The 18762-nt window shown below is 40.3% G+C and overlaps 1 protein-coding gene across 1 annotated transcript; it reads right to left on the bottom strand.

The window, feature by feature from the left end:
* Nucleotides 1-6998: 6998 nt before the first annotated feature.
* On the bottom strand, nt 6999-15484 carry LOC104621880 (DEP domain-containing mTOR-interacting protein; the record flags this gene model as incomplete). The annotated part of the gene is made up of 3 exons (XM_010288501.1): nt 6999-7177; nt 13149-13272; nt 15306-15484. Coding segments are annotated over 3 exons (482 nt in total), but the record flags the coding sequence as incomplete, so codon positions are not given.
* Between the last annotated feature and the right edge of the window lie 3278 nt (nt 15485-18762).

The following is an 18762-nucleotide window of genomic DNA, read 5'->3' on the forward strand; positions in this document are numbered from 1 at the left end:
CCCCGGCCCCACGCTGCCCGCCTCTGCCGCGCCGCCCCGCCGCTCCTGCCCCGTCCCTCTTCCACTCCTGCCTCGCACCAACGCACGTGCGGCCGGAGGAGAATAACTGACACTTTATTCTGCATTGTACAATGCTTTTCCCACTCCTCTCAAAGCCTTCCTGTTTTTCTAAAGCTAATCTGGCATCTGCAAATGCATTTTAATAATGGCACCTATTCAGATTAGTTTCCTTTCCACATTGATGAATTCCACCTGCTTGGACCTCCCTCAAGTCCAGGAAGAGGGACTACAGATGTTCAGCGAGCACAGGGCCTCGGGTCTTGGATTCCTTGCACCGTATAAACACAACGCCTGCATTTCCACCTTTTATGAATGTATATATGCTACGTAGACTGTAGATAAGCCCACCTGCGAATGTACTCAACCAGCACGTAAAACTCTTGGCAGTGCAGCTCTAAGTAGTACTTTTTTCTCATTTGGATTACAAGACATTCATTTTGAACAGACAGTGGACCTAAGCTTGAACTGCTCTAGTTTCCACCGACACTCTCATATAAAACTGCAAGGCATATCCTGGCCCTGAAATATGAAATCCAGAGAGCTGTCCCAGCTCATCCTAGCTAAGGGTGAAGCCGGTAAGCGTGTCGAGAAATAAGCAGGTCCTGGACCTATAAGTAGGTCCAAAAAAAAGCTGTGGTATAATTAGAGAACTCTATCTCCTGAGCCGTTTCAATGAACTGTGGTACATTCATGTAGTGTAAAAAAAGTCTAGATAACTTTTATACTACCTTTAAAGCGTGAGGATTATGATAGACAACTGTCAAAATTCCCTGGGAACTGAAATACAGAGCATCCTTCTCTTATTAAGTGGTATGATCTGCTCAGTGCATTAATTTTTTATTTCCGCTGCCTTAAAATAGGTATGCAGATAAGTGTTTCTATATACATTTTGTCTTTCCAGTAGGTTTGCCATCTATTTGCAGTCTGTTTTCAAATACACGCGACTTACTCCAGCATGAAAAGCCAGTGTTGAATCACACGCTTTCAGCAGTCTCTTCAGTTTGTATATGAGGATTTATCATCTTCAATTTAGCAAGTTTACAGAACATAGCCAACTGCTTTTCTTTGCTTCCAAATAAAGTATGGAAAGTACAGTCTGTGGCAAGGGAAGCAGAAGATGAAAAGGCCCATCTGGGTATCTTTTTTCTGTTGCAGCTGCTAAAAACTGAAACCCATCCTCTGTCAGAAAAACAGAATTCAGTAGTTAACATGAAAAGAAGTCTTCGTATGTTATTTACATAATGCATAGAGCGTGTGGCTCTTTTAAAAACCAAACCCATTGCTGCTTTAGATAAAGACAACTGCAAGAAGAGCGCAATGAGAAGCTGATAGAATAGGAAGCTGGAAGATTATACAATTACATACAAAGTTCTTATTCTCTGACTTTCCTACTGGGGCAAAATAATGAAAAATATGTGAAGTGGTCTCCAGATTTAGCATGAGCAGTTGAATTACCGTGGGCGAAGCTACTGTCCCTATGTATGGGAGCTGCCAGGTAAAACTGCCACACAAATAAACAACTGAGTGTCTCTGCCTGGCATGGCATCGCGTCAGGGGGAACCTGGCTTATAAAAAAAACAGAATTGTGTTGTAGAACTTCAAAGACTAACTGAAAGTTTGTGTTTTACTGCGATAAACCAAGGCACCTTCTGTAAAAATGGGATGTTTTATAACTTTTAGCATGGAGTATACACAATGAATCCTTGGATGAATCCAATGGCTGATGTGATCCAGGTGTTAGATCAAGTAGAAAAATTATATAAAAAAAACCTATGTGTTAATTTTGGAGGAGAAAACCTATGACCATCTAAGTGAAGGACTTATGGAATTGTTCAATAGCACTTATGAATTGCTACCTGCAGTTGATATTTCCAAGAAAAGGGGTTCCGAAGAGAAATCTCAAATTAAGGAAGAAGTATATATTTCACATATATGGCAAGATTTCACTTACAAAGTAAGAAATGTCAGTTAATCATAAGCAATTGGACATCTAAAGTAAAAATAACAACACGTTACAATTTTAAATGAGAAAGAAAAGCTTTTCAACAAAAGCAAAAGAAATACTACTTTGTTAGATATTTAATCTACTTCCACAATTATAGCAAACTTTCAACTGCATCATGTATCTCAATGCTTAAAACTAAATGTTCTGGTTACCTGGTTCAGGGAAATTTTGCTGTATAAAGGTACAGAGTCCTTGCAAAAATAGGGAAAATTAAATATACATTTTAAGACTTTTCTGCAGAGACAGGGAGATAGCATATGTCAATATTCACTGTTCTCACTAAGTCCTCACTACAAAATGTTTTTATCTCTAAAAGTAAGTTGCACAGTGGAGTTTTGCTGTTAAAAGATTAACTCTTGAGAGGTGGTAAGCACCTGCTTCTGTGCTAAGTCAGCAGAACATGTGCCTGCCTTGAACATGCCAGGTCCAGGCAAGTGCAATTAACTCAGTAAAACTTTGTAAAGCTGAAAGCTCTTCTAAATGGGGGTGGGGTAGAAGACACTTAACATCATGCCTAGGGCATCTTACCATGCATTTATTACCATCATAAAATCCTAGCACTGATAAAACGTTTCATAGAAGATACCTGCCAGCCAGTCGTCTCAAAAGACATTTTTCCACCTCTCACTCATTCAGGTAAGGGAAGTCTATGGCCTTTCCAGAACCCATCACACGTGTTCCTCTGCAGGTCGGAGGTTGGGAATCTGCATCTCACCCCACTGGAGCAGAGTGGGCAGCCATGCAAACCTCTTTGTGCTGAGCCAAGCTGTGGTCACTGCCTGGGGAAGGCGCTGGAGGGATGTCAGAGAGGAAATAACACCAAGCACATGCACTCGAAGGTAAGCGGCAGCTTGGAAAATAGCAACAGCAAAAGAAAGAGAATGTGATCTGGCATGGGAAGGCGAGCGCTGCTGCTCAGACCCACACTTCTCGCAGGCTCGACTGGGAGAGCGGCACGTGCCGTACTGTCTGCGGTGCAGGGCAATCGCTACGTGTTTACACTCCACAACATATTGAAAAGTATTTCTAAATGCACTATGGTTTGGTCACTGCCGCAGAGGAAATGCAAATATTCATCTTGCAAAGTACAGGTGCTATCCTAGGAAGTCATGGGTTCCTCTTAACAGTATTAACCAGATTTTAAAACAGAAAGTATTTATCACTTGGGATTCCAGACCTTACACCTTTCTGCAAGGCAGGCAGACATTTCTCCATCACCCAACTTCCATACCCAACGAGTCCGAGGAGGAGGACGGGAGGACTTAGCCTGTCATGTCAGACGTGCTCTGCTTCTGGGGCTGCAGGTGCAGGGTAGGTGCTGCAGCAAGAGCCATAACCAAGTACGAGCCAAAAAATGATGCCAGAAGGAGCTCTGTGGATACCCTCTTTCCTCCTTGGACATCTCGGTATCTCTGTTTTCCAGACTAAGCAAGGGCTGTGACCGTGCAAGGATGCTCACCTCTGCCTGCCCCCAGCCCATCCTCACTTTGGTCTGATCTACCCTGGAGCTGGCGGAGAACTTCCTTCTTCTCTTGCTGCACATGAATTTTGACCACAGTAGCGAATCTGCCTCACCATTTTCACATGAAAAAGTACTATGAAATATCTAGTCTCCTGGTGGAAAGTCTTATCTGTTAATATTACAAATCTCTACATACCTCACCATACTAGAAATGTGGGTTTTTTTTACAGCTGAGGTGTTCTGTGCACCTTTTGCCCCTGCCCTTACTGGATGCACATCACCATGTTTATAATTCTCCACACAACCTTTATTCCTATATTCTGGCAAAGACCATCAGTGTTCACAAATGCAGAGTAACTACTGGCAATTACACTGCCAACACAACCCTTCAAGAAACGTACAGTGTATAATACCTGCTGCTTATACTTCTTTTATTCCATAGTACCTGGGGGTAGCAGGCCATCAGAAAGGCCATCTGGCTCCTATTTGTGCAAATGGTGGTTTGTGGGTTTACACTTTGTATGCGCCAGAGGGATTTTGGAAGGAAGCAATTCAGCGCTTAAGCATGTTTCATCATTTTGATGTATGACAGGGGAAATATGTATAGTTATATATGCCCAAAGAGATCAGGAAAATTATTTTTAAACTGAAACATTCGATGTTTAGACAGCATTTATACAATTCCTCTTAAACCGCTGTTTTCCTTTTTAAAATTAGCATCAGTGTTTGTTTCCTGTGTGAAACCTGATTTTTGTCTGCCCAATTAAAGTGAAGATAAATGTGACAGGAAGCTGTTTTGAATACAGTACCTCAGCTGCAGAATAGAGCTTCTCTGAGTAATTGAAATGAAAGTCGGTATCAGTAAAAATAAATTGCACAATTCAGTTGTGGCTGGAAAATTACTACCGCTATTGGCAACTTGATGCAACTATTTCTATTACTTTCTATTGCATGAGGTAAGGTAATAAATACTTCATAAGAACAGTAGAGCAAGCTTTATTTTATTCCATATTGTGGATATCAAACAATACTGCTAGCAAAAGATTGCCTCTAGGGCAGGAAAATGTTTTATTCTCCGCCCCTGCACAGTCAGGAGTCTTTCTGCTGGTTCTGCCAACAAGGATGCCAATTAGTGTCAAGTAACATTTTGGTACTGCTGATGAGACACGAAACAAAGGGAGCATAGTATGGTGAAAGGAATTTACTGTACTAAGAGATAGAAAAATAGCTTTTTTTTTTTTTTTGGTAATCGGACCTAGAAATCAGTGAGACGAGGGGAAAAAAGTGAATACCACTCCTGCAGTTTTACAGTTTATATCCCAAATTATGGACTGGGAGTTCTCATGTCATGCTCCCTTCTTAGAGGAAGCCAGCATTACATCAACCTTCAAAATGCACAGATCGTATCCACTTGCTAAGGTGAACCCCAAACCAGCTCTGTGTTAATACTACTGGTACTTTCATCGATATTCCTAACGCTACCTAGATAAATAGTTTCAGTGAAATCCAAAGAATGAAATCTCCCGCTGAGGAGCATGCACAAAGCATGTCCACTGGTGAAGATAAATCTCAAGGACATCACTCAGTTTTTCTTTATTTCCAGCTTCCCCATCAAGTCAGTGTGAAATCCCCATTGAGTTACCTTTGCCCCCGTAAAAGCGGAGTGAGGAAGATGACAGCACCTTGGAGTGAGAAGGCCACTTCCTCAGCAATCAACTAATTCCCAGTGCCCTGTCTGTGGTCACTTCATGAGTGTCAAGTCTCTTTCTAAGAGAGCACTCTGCATGTGTTCTTGACTGCTAGAAGAAGATGGGCAGGGGATAAATCTGCAAAACTGGCCAGGGCAATCCATAAGGGTGAGCAGGGCCAGTGTCGCTCAGGAATCCCCCCAGAAACCTGGCTTGATGGGGGCAAAATTATTTCCCTGCCAAGGTGTACTGCTGAGCATTTGTCTTAGTTAATGGAACAATGTTTGATCTGCAATAAAAGCCACATCCTGACTTTCTTAACTCTGCAAAGACTTCAATAGCAAAGTAAATCCAGCTTTGCACCAAATGTCAAGTCCGGACTTTATTTCCTCTGCAAAAACATCAACAGCAGCGTAAATCTCACTTCTGTCTTTTTTTTTTTATTATTTTTTTCAAGAAAGTTTACCTCATATATAAGACACAGAAAATGCTCCAGTAAATATAGGAATGAAATCATTGCTGCTATAAAAAGGAGGGGTGGCATACCTTCCCTATCCATCAAGCTCCATGCAGTTGGCACCCTATAAATCATAGGAAGCACAGGAGTAATTATAGAACTGGAAGCTGATTACTGTAAACATTCAGAAGTAGCTCCTGGTAATTGGAAGCTAAAGAGAATGTGAGCATGATTACAACCACGAAGGAGCTGTGCAGGTCACTTATACCCCTATTTTTCTCTATTCCTTAAAACAAAGGAACAAGCAACCTAGTCAATCTAGCACCTGGTATATGAACAATCTGTTACTGTCGTGAATTGTTTGTTCTCTGTCAGAATTAGTGTTGATGTGACAACATTGGGATCACCAGGATCTGATTACTTTCCCGTTGTGCATTAAGCAACATAGCTTAACAGCTTCTGCCAGCTTGTTCTGTCATCTCCTGGCACCCCTTCATCACTTCTAGAGGCACTGCAATGCATTTACGATGGAAAACACCTGGTCACAGAAGGGCAACGTGCACTGACAGTAGATGATGACAACATGTAACATGGGCTTTAGTACTGGGGGTGTTCATTTTTTCACTCTTGGGACAGTACAGAGAGAAAACTCTGTCTCCTCCACCCTTAACAGAGGGAGCTCCTTGGTGAAGGTGCATCTGCCTGACACATTGTGCTGGACCATGAAGAAATATTCAATTTCTTCCTCAAAGAAGTTGCACCACTGGCACAAATATAATAACACTTAAGCCGAAAGTGATACCCTATTCCTTGCCCAAACATACTAGAATGGCTCTGCAACATGACCAAGGGGGAAAGTTGCTTTTTCTGACACCAGATTGTGCTCTCCTCCTGTCCTCAAGTAGGAAGATATACGGAACCTGTCATTTTTATTCTACATAGAGAATTTAGTTTATTTATGGCTCTAATCCCTACTTGATCCTTAGAAAGCTATTTACCTCACTTATACATGTCTCTCATAACAAGTTCTACAAGTTAATTACCACAAGTGTAGGAGCATCGGTTTTCATCCACATCCTTATGTTGTTATAATACAAGCCCAAATTCTAGCTGTATTCTGCATTTGCACGAGAATTTTCAGAACTAAAAATGAGCTTTTGAAAAAGCCACCCTTTTATTTAAAAAATGTCACCTAGACTCCTGTCTGAAATTATTTAGAACTTGGGCATACTATGACCAAGAAGACAAGAGCCTCTCCACATGATTTCACCTGAAGAAAGTGCTACAAAAAGTGTAGCTTTTGCTACCCAGCAGTAAGTTTCTCACCATGCTGTATAATCCCGTGCTCCAAAAGTCTGCGGCCAAGCTGCTCTGCTTCAGCCCGTGTCGTGGCCTCTCCTTCCTGGATCAGCCAGTCAATGAACTCCGATGCCACGAAGGTCCGTTCGTACTTGACTCCTTCCTCTTCCCTGGCTTGCAGAAGAGTATTTTCAGAACTCATTAGCCTGGTATGGGGGAAAAAAAATTGGTAGGAAAAATGGTTCTTCAGAAAAGCAATTCCAAATCTAGTCTGGCAAATCTCACTAATATTAAGCAAACACAGGTGAACCTTTCACTGACTTACTAAATCTTTCCTGAAGCTAGCAATCTAAACTTAGGATGTGAATTAAAACTGCTTAGTCAAGACATTTAGGCTTTCTTGGTTTTAATTAATTCTAAATAACTAAATTAATGTTTTCTTGTTTTTTCTGTAAAAGAAAACAAGCTTTTTCAGTTTCACATTTCTCCTATTTAGTTCTTTAGCTTCTCTGCAAGTTACTGTATAGTCAACTTTGAAAAAAAAATAGCCCAAAAGCACCAAATTGGGATTACTGTGTTCAAAAATTCCTGATTAATTTTTACAGTTAGCAGGACTATGCCCTGAAGTCATTTAGATGGTTTTGAAAATCCTCCCCATAAGCTCTAAAACAGCTGCAGAAAAATTCAAGAGGAAGAAGAAAAGGTAGTTCTGTGGTTTGGGTGGTTGATAAATATTTAGCACCTGACACTTTGTGATGCAGCTGCAATCAGTGTGTTACACACCTGAACACATTTAACATCTGAGTCTCGGACCCTCTGTGCCTCAGCTGGCTCCGTGTAATACCAGAGTTCAGAGGAACATCATGAGGTGTCTCTAAATAACCTACCAACTGGCAGGTACCTAGCTTAAATATACTAATAAAATTCTTCATTCAAGTAACCTATGCAAATGCACAGTATTAAAAAAAAAAAAAAGAAAAATAGAAGCTGTAGTATTTTGTTAATGCAAAAGTAAGGTTCACAGTTTGAAAGAGAAGACAGTTTGAAAGAAGAAGTGAGAATCACTCCCTTTTAATACAAAATCCCACTTTTTTTTGTTTCGTTGGAGACTGAGCACCATAGCCTCCTTATTTACTAATTTAATTTTTCTTCATAATTACTTTATTTATTATAGGTTAATAATAAGACTAGTGGTAAGACTCCCCCTTCAAGTTGCGCCAGGGGAGGTTTAGATTGGATATTAGGAAAAATTTCTTCACCGAGAGAGTGGTCAGGCATTGGCACAGGCTGCCCAGGGAGGTGGTGGAGTTGCCATCTCTGGAAGTGTTCAAAAAACGTGTGGTTGTGGCACTTCAAGACATGGTTTAGGGGACATGGTGGTGCTGGATTAATGGTTGGACTTGATGATCTTGAAGGTCCTTTCCAACCTAGTGATTCTGTGATTCTGTGACTTTCAGAATAATAGCTCAAGAATAGCATGGTTATTTTTTCCATGTTAAGAGTAATAAATACCCTCCCTTCACCAACTATTTCGAAATTAAGGGCACAACTGAACTACAACAGGAATATTCTGTAAGTGCTTAATCTTTGCCCTTCTGATAAAAAATTTGAATTTAATGTAAATCCATACATTGGCCATCTCCTTCTTAAACTGCCAGCATGTCCAGAGTTCACGGAATGTAACTTCACCTCCTTTGGGAGGCATCTGTGCCATAAGAACTGAGAGAGAAATTTAATTTGAAATTACAATGAAGAGGTTTGATAAGATCCAGTCCCTGTTATTTCACCTGAAAGATTTATTCCCTTGTCTTTAACAAGAGCTAAGCAGAAGCCTGAACTGACTGGAGCTAACCACCAGGCAGCAGATCATCAAACCAGGCAAAGGCTGCTCCACCACAGCTGTATGTCCGTGGCAGATATAATGAACTGCTTGTTTGGATGTTGGTGCGTCATTGCCAGCGCCTCCGAGCTGAGTAAGAACTAAGGAAGTCAAAATGAGCTGAAGTCAGGGAGGAGGCCAAAAGCAAGAGTATTTGCCACAGGGGACAAGGTATTGACTCCAGAACTCCTGCAAAGACTGTTCTTTTTCATACTTTGATTTACAAGCATCTGCATGCGAGGCAACATTTTGTCCCACACTAACCACATCTAATACAGACAGAGCTCCAAGGAACCATCTTTAAATGTGTCTCATTCACCAGGCTTTTTTCCCCACAGAAAAAAAAGCAAACCCAAAGCTCGTGTCTTTTCGTACCATCTGCTGCACAGTTACCCAGAATTGGTTACCCAAGCTGTGTGGGCACCAAATAAAAAATCCTTAGGATTGTGTTAATTGTTCTTTGATGAGTCTATAATTAGTTGACCAGCTCGCTGAAGTTGCAGATACAGAGGTACTTGAAAAAGAGCTGCTAATCGTTAAATTTTTTACAGAGACACAAAAGAAATTTGGAAAAATATCAAGTGGAAAAACACTCAGCCTGACATTTCACACCCTTCTGTGTGTGCCCAGAATAGCTCTGCAAAGGATTTGGACTTGTGAACAAACAGACATGACAAATTGACAGTTTAACAAACCTAGAAACAGCAATCCATAGACTTACATCGCTAGCTGAACTAAATCACTGCAACTCCATGGCTGTCAACAAAGCTATACCAATTTACATCAGCCAAAAACCTGGCCTTTCGCTAGCCAGAATCAGAAATGGCCTCTATCTCTTCCATTTTCTCCTTGTTTTGAAAAACATGAGGCCGTTCATGTCAAAACATATTATTGCTAAAACTGGTGTTGTCCTGCATTAAGGGAATGTATTTAGCCAAACACTGAAATTCAAACCCTTTTCAAAAGAAAATTTTAACCTTGTTTTATCTAAATAACTGCACCAGAAGATAAATTTAATTAACCACTGATGAGTTAAAATGAAAGTGATTCAAAGAATGCAGTCTCAGAATTATCTGAATGATACCCTGAAATGAAAACCGTAAATCTGCACTTCTATCTGGTTGAAAAATCTCAGTTGAAGTCAATGTCATGAGATGACTTATAGCTCCTAAACCTGACTGCACCAGAAAAACAACAATCCTGTGTGCCTGACCAAAGCCTACTGAGAATTGCAAACATCATAAAAATAGGATCCCTGCACAACTTGATTTTTTTTTTTAAAGCTGTGAGAGGTCTGTGCTGGATATACTTAAGTTTCGCAGGAAGGGTTTTGTTGAATAGGGAACATGTTTATCTCATTCGATCTATTTGGTCAGTCCCATAGAGTACGAAAACTGATACTATCTTTGGACCTAATAAACTATTCAACAGTTTTCAGACAAAGCTCTAGGAAAACTAGTGGGTTTCATCTCCAGTTATAAACTCGAAACTCAAAGCATGTTCACAGAAAGGATTACCAAAGTTTGCAATGATGTGTAGCGAACCTGAGCTGATTTATGATTTTCAGTGCAAAGGAAATGGTTTTGAATGTTCTCATGGCACAAATATAGCCACCAAAGATGTCCAGAGTAGGTGAAGGAGGTGATGCCACAAGAGAGGAGAATCCAGGGTACAAGAAGCTTTGTGGTCACACAGAAAGGAGACAGGGACAGGGAGCTCCTCACTGAGGCGGCAGACCTCGTGTTCCCATGTCCCAGGGCAGAGTACCGGGCATTTACCTGAAACAGCTGTCTGAATGCAGGGAACCTGCCTAACACGTCCATTCCTCTGCCCACGCAACAACCTGCTGATCCCCCTAAAGCATTTCGCTCATTTTACCCACTGAGGGTACCAGTCTGCGTGGACTGATGTTGGATAACACGTCTGTAATTTTTGGAAAGCACAAACTACACTGGCTTCTGAATGCAATGGTACTTCAGCCCTAATGCAATAGATGGAGAAGAGCAGGAAACAGTATTGTAATGTCTATCTTGATCTAGCAAAGCGTAGTGAAGATCAGCAACATCTACAAAATCTACAGATTTTTAAAATATGTTGGATTCAAACAGATTTCCTTTGGCATAGTTGCATTTCTTTTGACATTAGGCCTACAGACATTTTGATAAACAAGCTGAATATACTGGTGACTTCATGTTTGCGCATTAATACTTTTCTCCAGTTGTTGCCATTTAATGACTACTTTAATTGCACTGAATTAATATTTTCTTTCTCAACACTATAAGGAAACTGATACAACAGATGTATTACACATACATACATTTAATTGCAGAACTCTTTCTGTAGTAATCTGACTTTCAGTATTAGATTTTGAATTTAAAATGCATCCAATGAAACCGTAAAGGTGCTGCTAATAAGCATGCACGGACAAGGAACCTAATGAAATCTAAGAGCTCTGCACATTGGGTTTGCTACAATAAACGAAGTGAAGCCCAGATAGCCCAGGTATGTGTTCTTATCTCCCATGAATATGAAATATTTCCAATGATCCATGGAGAATTTTGACTAGCTTTGACTGTCACAGACTGGTTTTGAAATGCCGTGTATTTTTAGTCTATACTATATTTAGCACTCAGGTCTGGTTTTAAAAGTTTCTGAACCCTTTAGATACGTTGCCTAGGAGCAACCACCTCATAAGGATGTAGTTTTATTTAGATATAGGTGCTGCTTTTAGCGTTAACTCCTTTTCCAAGATGGGGACAATCTATGCTGTTATGAACATTTTTCTGCTAGTATAGTGCTGGACAAACTGGACACCAGACATTGGTTTCGAGATAGGTCTTCATGCAGAGAAATGGGAATGGAAGCAGACACTGGCAGAACAGAGTTCTGCCCACCGTGGCTCCTTTCATGCAGAGGACTGTTATCAGCCTCACCAAGAAAAAAAAAATATTTTGCTCACAGAAAAATAGAAATAGAAATATAGAAAACAAATAGAAAAAAAAGTTTGCTACTGTAGACACACTGATCAGCTTTTCATAGTACGGGCCAGGCTTGCAGGCACTGCATGTTACAGAGTCTAAAGGAGCAAATGCTGTGCTTGGTAAGGCACAAGAGATTTTGGAGAAGAGTGATTCAATTCATCTGTCCCAGTGCATCCAATGAAGGATTTTTTCCAGTGGTGTATTTTCTTGTGTCTTATACAATTTATTTTTTTTACTTTAAATAGTCACGGTCACTGAGTCTCAGGGAATTTTCTCTGATGGGTGTAACAAAAGGAGTGGCATTTACAATTACTGGTTTATATTTCTATTTAATTGCGCCTTCACCAAATTGACCTTCAGAGCCTTCTAACCTTAAAAACAGTATTCATCGTTAGCTTTTAAACTTGGGATTGTCCTGAGTGCTTTATTCTAAGATGGAAACAAAATTCCTCCAGCCAGAAGACACAGCATCTCTCCTGGCTGCTGCATGCTTCTGCTCTAACCAAGCAGGAGAGTGGGTGGGATTCAGTCTGGAGTAGTACTTCAAGCTTTTTGGTAAATAACATACCACAGCTTTTACATTAGTTTGTAGCATATGCCAACATGCATTTTATTCACTCTGCTTGAAAGTACCCCATCACAATCTCTACATCCGGAATAAAAATGTCATTAATTATAGATTGGGAAGTACAGTTAAGGTGCCTAGTTATTTGACGGAAATAATCCAGTGGGATACTCAGTATCTCAGCATAATCATAGGTTTCAAACCTTAATTAGATGTTCTTGGCTGGGATTTTTTTGAAACTACCTTTAATATAACCTTTCTGATTTAGAAGCTTTGGAGGCTGGAACATTGAAGATTAATTTCACCTGTTATTTAAAATCATACCTCCTAGTGAAGATACGGAGTCTCAACAGATATGTTGCCACTTGTTCAGTATATGTTGATGTACTAAAGGTTTAGCAATTACAATTGTGATTATAATTTTACATGACAAATAATCCATTAGTAATTTTTTTTACAGAGTAGAGTTCAAGGGCTTAAATTTACATTGGGTTCTCATATAGAATGTATTTATGACCCAGAACTAAGAAAATGCAATTTCATTTTAAACAAAATGCTACAAGTGAAAATGGTAGAAAAGTGAAAGGGAAATGGGAGAGAGAGAGAAGGATTACCAAATAAAGTCACGGGATTACCCAGACCCATTCCTGCACGATTTGAAAGACTCTGGCTATTCAAAAATAGATTAACAAGTATCATTTGCCTCCTGTAGTACTATTAGCAACACATTATGGATACTGAATGCAACATACTTTTCATACAGTCTTTGTCCTCTCATGAAGACCTTCACCTCATTGTCCAGTGGAAACGTCCCATCATCTTTTCTGAAGCGGTAGAACAGTTTGACATCCTTGAATTCCTTATGTTCATCACAGACTGAAAGGTAAAATAAAAAAAAATCATAGGGATGTTAAGGAGTTGAGGATCTATTTAGAACGTTTCACTGTTGAACTTCAAAGCAAGCACGTATGTGGCCTAACCCCCCGTATTTCTGAGCATACAACTTTATTCAGTTCTAATAACTGATGAAAGGCTGGAGAAAACTTTCAGATAGGTATCCAGATTTCTAGGTGAGGGGGATAGGTGTTCATCAGCTTTCTGAGTATTACTGCAAACATATAAAGAGCAAAAAACCATCCAGCTGCTATATACCCAGAAAACCTTTTGATGAAAAGTCTGTTAGCTTGTTTGTTTTGAAGGTCACCAGTGTAGAACACCCAATAATTTAAGGATTGGCAAATTTCTTAAAGTTACTTGTATCAGTTGAGTGATGCTGTAGGAAATTGAGACTTGCTGCAGAAACAGTCAAAATCAAAGCCTTCTGTCCTCTTAAATTTGTCTCAATTGCTCTGCCATACCAGCTAGCAAATGGTAGGTACCACAGGAGCACAGTGCAAAATGCTAAATAAGGTTTATAGAAGAGCAGCTGACGATGGGCTCCTGTAAATGCAGAACAGAGCTCCAGCAAGGGCACAAATTAATGGGAAAGATATCCCAACCAAGCTGCTCCTAGCAGAGCTGTCAGCCCACGCACGTGGGCTCACTTGCACCACAGCAGCAGGAACTGGTACCCCTTTCACTTGACATGGGATTTGAAAGGATGCTCTGAGCACCCTGCAGAACCTGACTGAACCTCTCTGAATTTGCCTTACCTCACTTTGCAAAGAAATTTGTTAAATTTGAATGCAATACATGACTTTTTTTTTAAGAAACACCTGCTCTATGTGCAACATATACACGCACATATATATAAAATTTGTATGGAAGTTACAGGGTGCAATTGGATCCTGAGGTAGAAAATATTTGAAGGCTGTTAAAGCTTGAAGCAAGCACCCAGCAATAAAACAACTATTGCTCAATTAAATTAAGTCACTCAGGCAGCCACGCAACTCTTCACTGACATTTTCTCAATAGACAATTAAGTAGTCAGATTTGAATACCCTATAATTACCTTATTCTTTAACTACCTACCGTGCATCCCAGTTTCCATAACAACACAGAATTTCAATTTAATAGCCGAGCAGAAGCTGTAGAAGTGGCACTCATTCAATATGTGCATTTCTTCCTTTAATTAAGGTGGTGTTAATTTATTGCAGATAGCAGCAGTATTGCTGCACATACAGTGACCCCTGTATAAAGTCAACATTGGTTTGTTTGCAGTGGCTCAGTTTTCTCTTAAAAAAGAACTAAATGGTACATTTTGCCTTTTTGAAATGGGTCATACTATATGCTTGAAATCAAGGGCTTGGATCTTCTTTGTTTTGTGTACTTCCTAGCCTTTTGTGCACCAAAAAGCAACTAAATTCTACCACTGAATTGGAAATCTCCTTTTCATCAGAGTAAACTGTTATTCAACAAGCTGAATGGAACAGGTCTCAAATAGACAACAAGTTTAGAAGAAAACTAATCAGGGCACAGTTGGACCACTAACTTTCTTGCAGCTGTACCAGCACAAATGTTTGTGCAGCTGGTGTGAGGAACAGGGCCGGAGAACTAATCCACATGAGAAAAATGACCTTTTTTTACCGGTTGATTTTTCAGATGGGTTTTTCAACTGGAAAACTGTGCTCTGAGGAGCACGGAGGTGAGGGCAGTTGGGAGAGAGGGGACAGGATCCAGCTGGGGCTGCTCGGGAGGCAGGGAAGCAGCAGCACAGTCTCCAGTAACTTCCCCCCCTGTACTGACATGGGGAACGTCACTCCACAGCTCTTCAGCCTCTCTCCGTGTCCCTCAGGACACAGGGGACCTTGTGGAGCAGCACAGTTCAAGGGAGATGCTCCCTTTACGGCAGGGAAAAGATCCTACCTGTCCTGTACTTCACTGAAGAGCAGGAGTGGTATTTCCCTTTTTTCTCACAGCAGTCAATAAAATTTAGCGTAGAACTTTTTAGCAGCTAATATTGCACTTACCATGATGGATAATGCTGTGATCCAATAATTTCTGCACCAGTTTAATTGCCGTCTCTCGGTCGGAGGCCTCTTTATGGTCAATCAGCCAGTCGATCAGCTCTTTGGCAACGAAGCAGTTCGGGTAGGTCTTGAGGTGGTGCCGCCGATCTTTAATGACCTTTTCTTCATGCAGTCGGAGCCTGGGGGTCAAGTGACTTTGTGAATATTGTGTGCAAAGAGTCTCTGTAACTAGCAAGACTGGGACAAGAGTGGAGCAGAGGCACCCGAGCCCTGCTCACAGGATGGGCTTTGCAGGCGTTGGATGGAAGAGGAAGAGACTTGGTCACACGTCCAGCGCTGGCGTCTGACCACCAGGCAACCCACAGCAACCATTTCCTACAACTTTAAACCCCATACTTGGAAAAACTGCGTTTCTGCCCGGTGGTAAAGATTAAAAAATGAAGAACAGTACAGCATACTAAGCCCATTAAAATGTTTCCTGTAGCCCAATTAAACTGTCAATAATTTGGAATTAATTTTCCCACATTACCACTAATAGGTTCCATGTTACTCTCTTATTTTGCGGTATCACTGCCGTAGTTGTTTTTTTTTTTTAATCTCATGCATTTTTTTAGTTGTAGTTTCTTTCTTGGTTGGGCAACTGCGTTTTGCCTCCAGCTGCACAGCAAGCATAGCATTTATGATTTAAAATTCAAGCACAAAGCTGTTCCAACTCAATGTTATCTAGCATAAAAAAGTTGCCTCCTACTCTAAATAAAGGGAGACTGATTTCTCAGTTGGGGAACTGTTGATAAATGCTATCTATCTGCAAAATCTGCCCCATCATCTTGAAAGCAAGTTGGTTGACTGGTTTTGAGACACTTGGGTCGGAATGCAAGATCCTGATTAGAGTATTACCTTGTTAGTGAAGGTTCTGGGGTTCTGCATCTTTATTTTTAGTAATTTTTTTCCAAATAAACAAAATGAAAACCATTATCAATAAATTAATGGATAGAGGTTTTTTAAAATTTTTTAAAGTTTTCTGCTTTCTTGTTTCCATTTTAATTAATACATTTAATAATTCTGGTTTTGTAGTGCTACGTCTATATAACAGTTCTGAAGAAAGCATAGAAACCACAACGCTTGGGCTCCTATCACAAAGAGAAATATTGCCATTCATTTTGAAGTGGCCAGGATCCTACTTTGTAAACAGTCTCACTAACTTCAAAGAAGTCCTGAGAAATGATATAATAATTGTAGGAGGTACGACTATCTCTGTTTTCTGGAGGGGGAGATAGCGCAGAAGGGCGTTACCATGAGCCTCAAGAAGCAGAGAACAGGAGTCAGCCACGAGACCAATTTTCCTCTCAATGTCATTCCAGTGTGAAACAATTATTTCTCTTTAGAATCAAAGAAGGGGAAACTATTTGGCTGAAATAAGTGAAGAAATATTATTAGGGCATTAGACAAGGCTTACGTAGGCTTCTACCTAAAAATAGTAGCAAAGGAATGTTTTTGTTTTGCAGCATTTAGCCTTGAACTACACTGGAATGCCCAATCTGTGATAAGAATTCAAAATCTGCTTTGCAAATGTCCTGATTTCAGCCAGGATGGATGGAGTTAATTTTCTTCCTAATACTTGTTATATTGCTGTGTTTTGGATTCAATATGAGAATAATGTTGATAACACACTGATGGTTTCGGTTGTTGCTGAGCAGTTGTGGTGCTTATACTCAGTCAAGGACTTTTCAGCTCCCCATGCTCTGCCAGTGGGGAGGTGCAGAAGAAGCTGGGAGGGGACATGGCCAGGACAGCTGACCCAGCCTGGCCAAAGGGATATTCCCCACCATATAACGTCATGCCCAGTATAGAAACTGGAGTTGGCTGGGGAGTGGGAATTGCTGCTCGGGGACAGGCTGTCGATCAGCGAGTGGTGAGAAATTGCTGCATTGGGCATCACTTGTATATTCCTTTATCAATAATAATAATAATAATAATAATAACAACAACTCTCCCTTTGCTGTCCTATTAAACTGTTTTTATCTCAATCCACGAGGGTTTTTTTCCACTTCTCTCCCCCATCCCACCTTGGGCAGGGGGGAGGCAAGTGAGTGGCTGCACGGTGCTTAGTTGTTGGCTGGGGCTAAACCACGACAACAAGTATCATTAAAAGATGAAGACTTTTATATTAAAACCACCGATAAATCAGATTAGTATTCTGGAAAGAAGTGCTGGTAAATATCCCATGCATTGTGAAATTCTCTGAGCTAAAATACCTTTGCTTAAAACATATTTTCCAGATGTGCTCTAACAGCTGTTGCCATACTTAGAAAGAAAAACCTACACAGTTTTAATTACAGAACATGCAATTATCAGTATGTTTGGCTGAGCTTTACATTTAAAATATACTCCAGGTCCTGTTAATGTTCATCCAGTTTTAAGTCACACAATAATCTGCAAGAACAAAAATATGAAAAATATGAAAATACATATGCAGACAGCTCAACCCACCTTTCAGTCATCAGTGTAAGTCTAAATGGATGCAGTACATCTAACACAAGAGGGAAGCCCCCTTCTATGAAATTCTTTGTCCAAACACCACGTAACAGTATGCCAGGACTGGTCTGGTATTCCACAAACAGGCCAGTAGCCAAGAGCCCCAGAACTGAGTATTTATGTCTTAAATTCTGACTGAAGGCTTTCCTGAAGTTGGTGGGCTTACAAATATTGCAAGTTCTCTGTCATGTCAAAAGACATGGGTTCCCACTAGAACCTTTTTGCTCACTCAGAGCACTTATAGGGTCTCACTATATACCTTTTTGCCTTTGTTCATAAAACTCATAGAAATCTCATTATCTTAATTATCTCCACTCACTTGCTGAAGTGGTTCCAAAGTTAATAAGAGGTTGCGAAATCATTGTCAAACAGAGCATGACCACATAAGCCTCAGGGAACCAGAAAAACCAAATTTATCCACAATTTCCAAATGGAAGTGGGAACTTTTTCTGCAGTCTATAACAATTGTATCCATAATGGATTATATCCAGGCTAATTTATTTGGAATAAAGAACAGAAAGGGAGTTCAGATTTTCTCCCTGGTGTATGCTGTTCTCTCTGTCAGGCCTCCCTCACCTCTACAAACATGCTAAAAATCAAACTGTATGGAGGAGAAATAGCTCAATAAATAGGATCTAGTGTAAACTACAACTACAAAAGCTTCAAGTAGTTAGTGAGCATATCTTGCAGTTTACAAATCAAAACTTTAGGCAGAAATTCTAAAAATGTGTTCAGAAATATTTATCAGGAGCCAAATCAAATGAGACAAAAAGAGGAAAAACGTAGCAATCAATGCAATTATACACTGGAACCAATACTCAAGTGAAGCGGTAAATTCTTTATCCCTTGGCACTAGGCAGCAGGCTTCTGACCAAAAGATGTTGATGTTTTCCCTTCAAGTAACATAAATCACTTTTCGTCA

Source organism: Phaethon lepturus, unplaced genomic scaffold (genome assembly GCF_000687285.1).
Source record: "Phaethon lepturus isolate BGI_N335 unplaced genomic scaffold, ASM68728v1 scaffold21130, whole genome shotgun sequence".
Lineage (NCBI taxonomy): Eukaryota > Metazoa > Chordata > Aves > Phaethontiformes > Phaethontidae > Phaethon > Phaethon lepturus.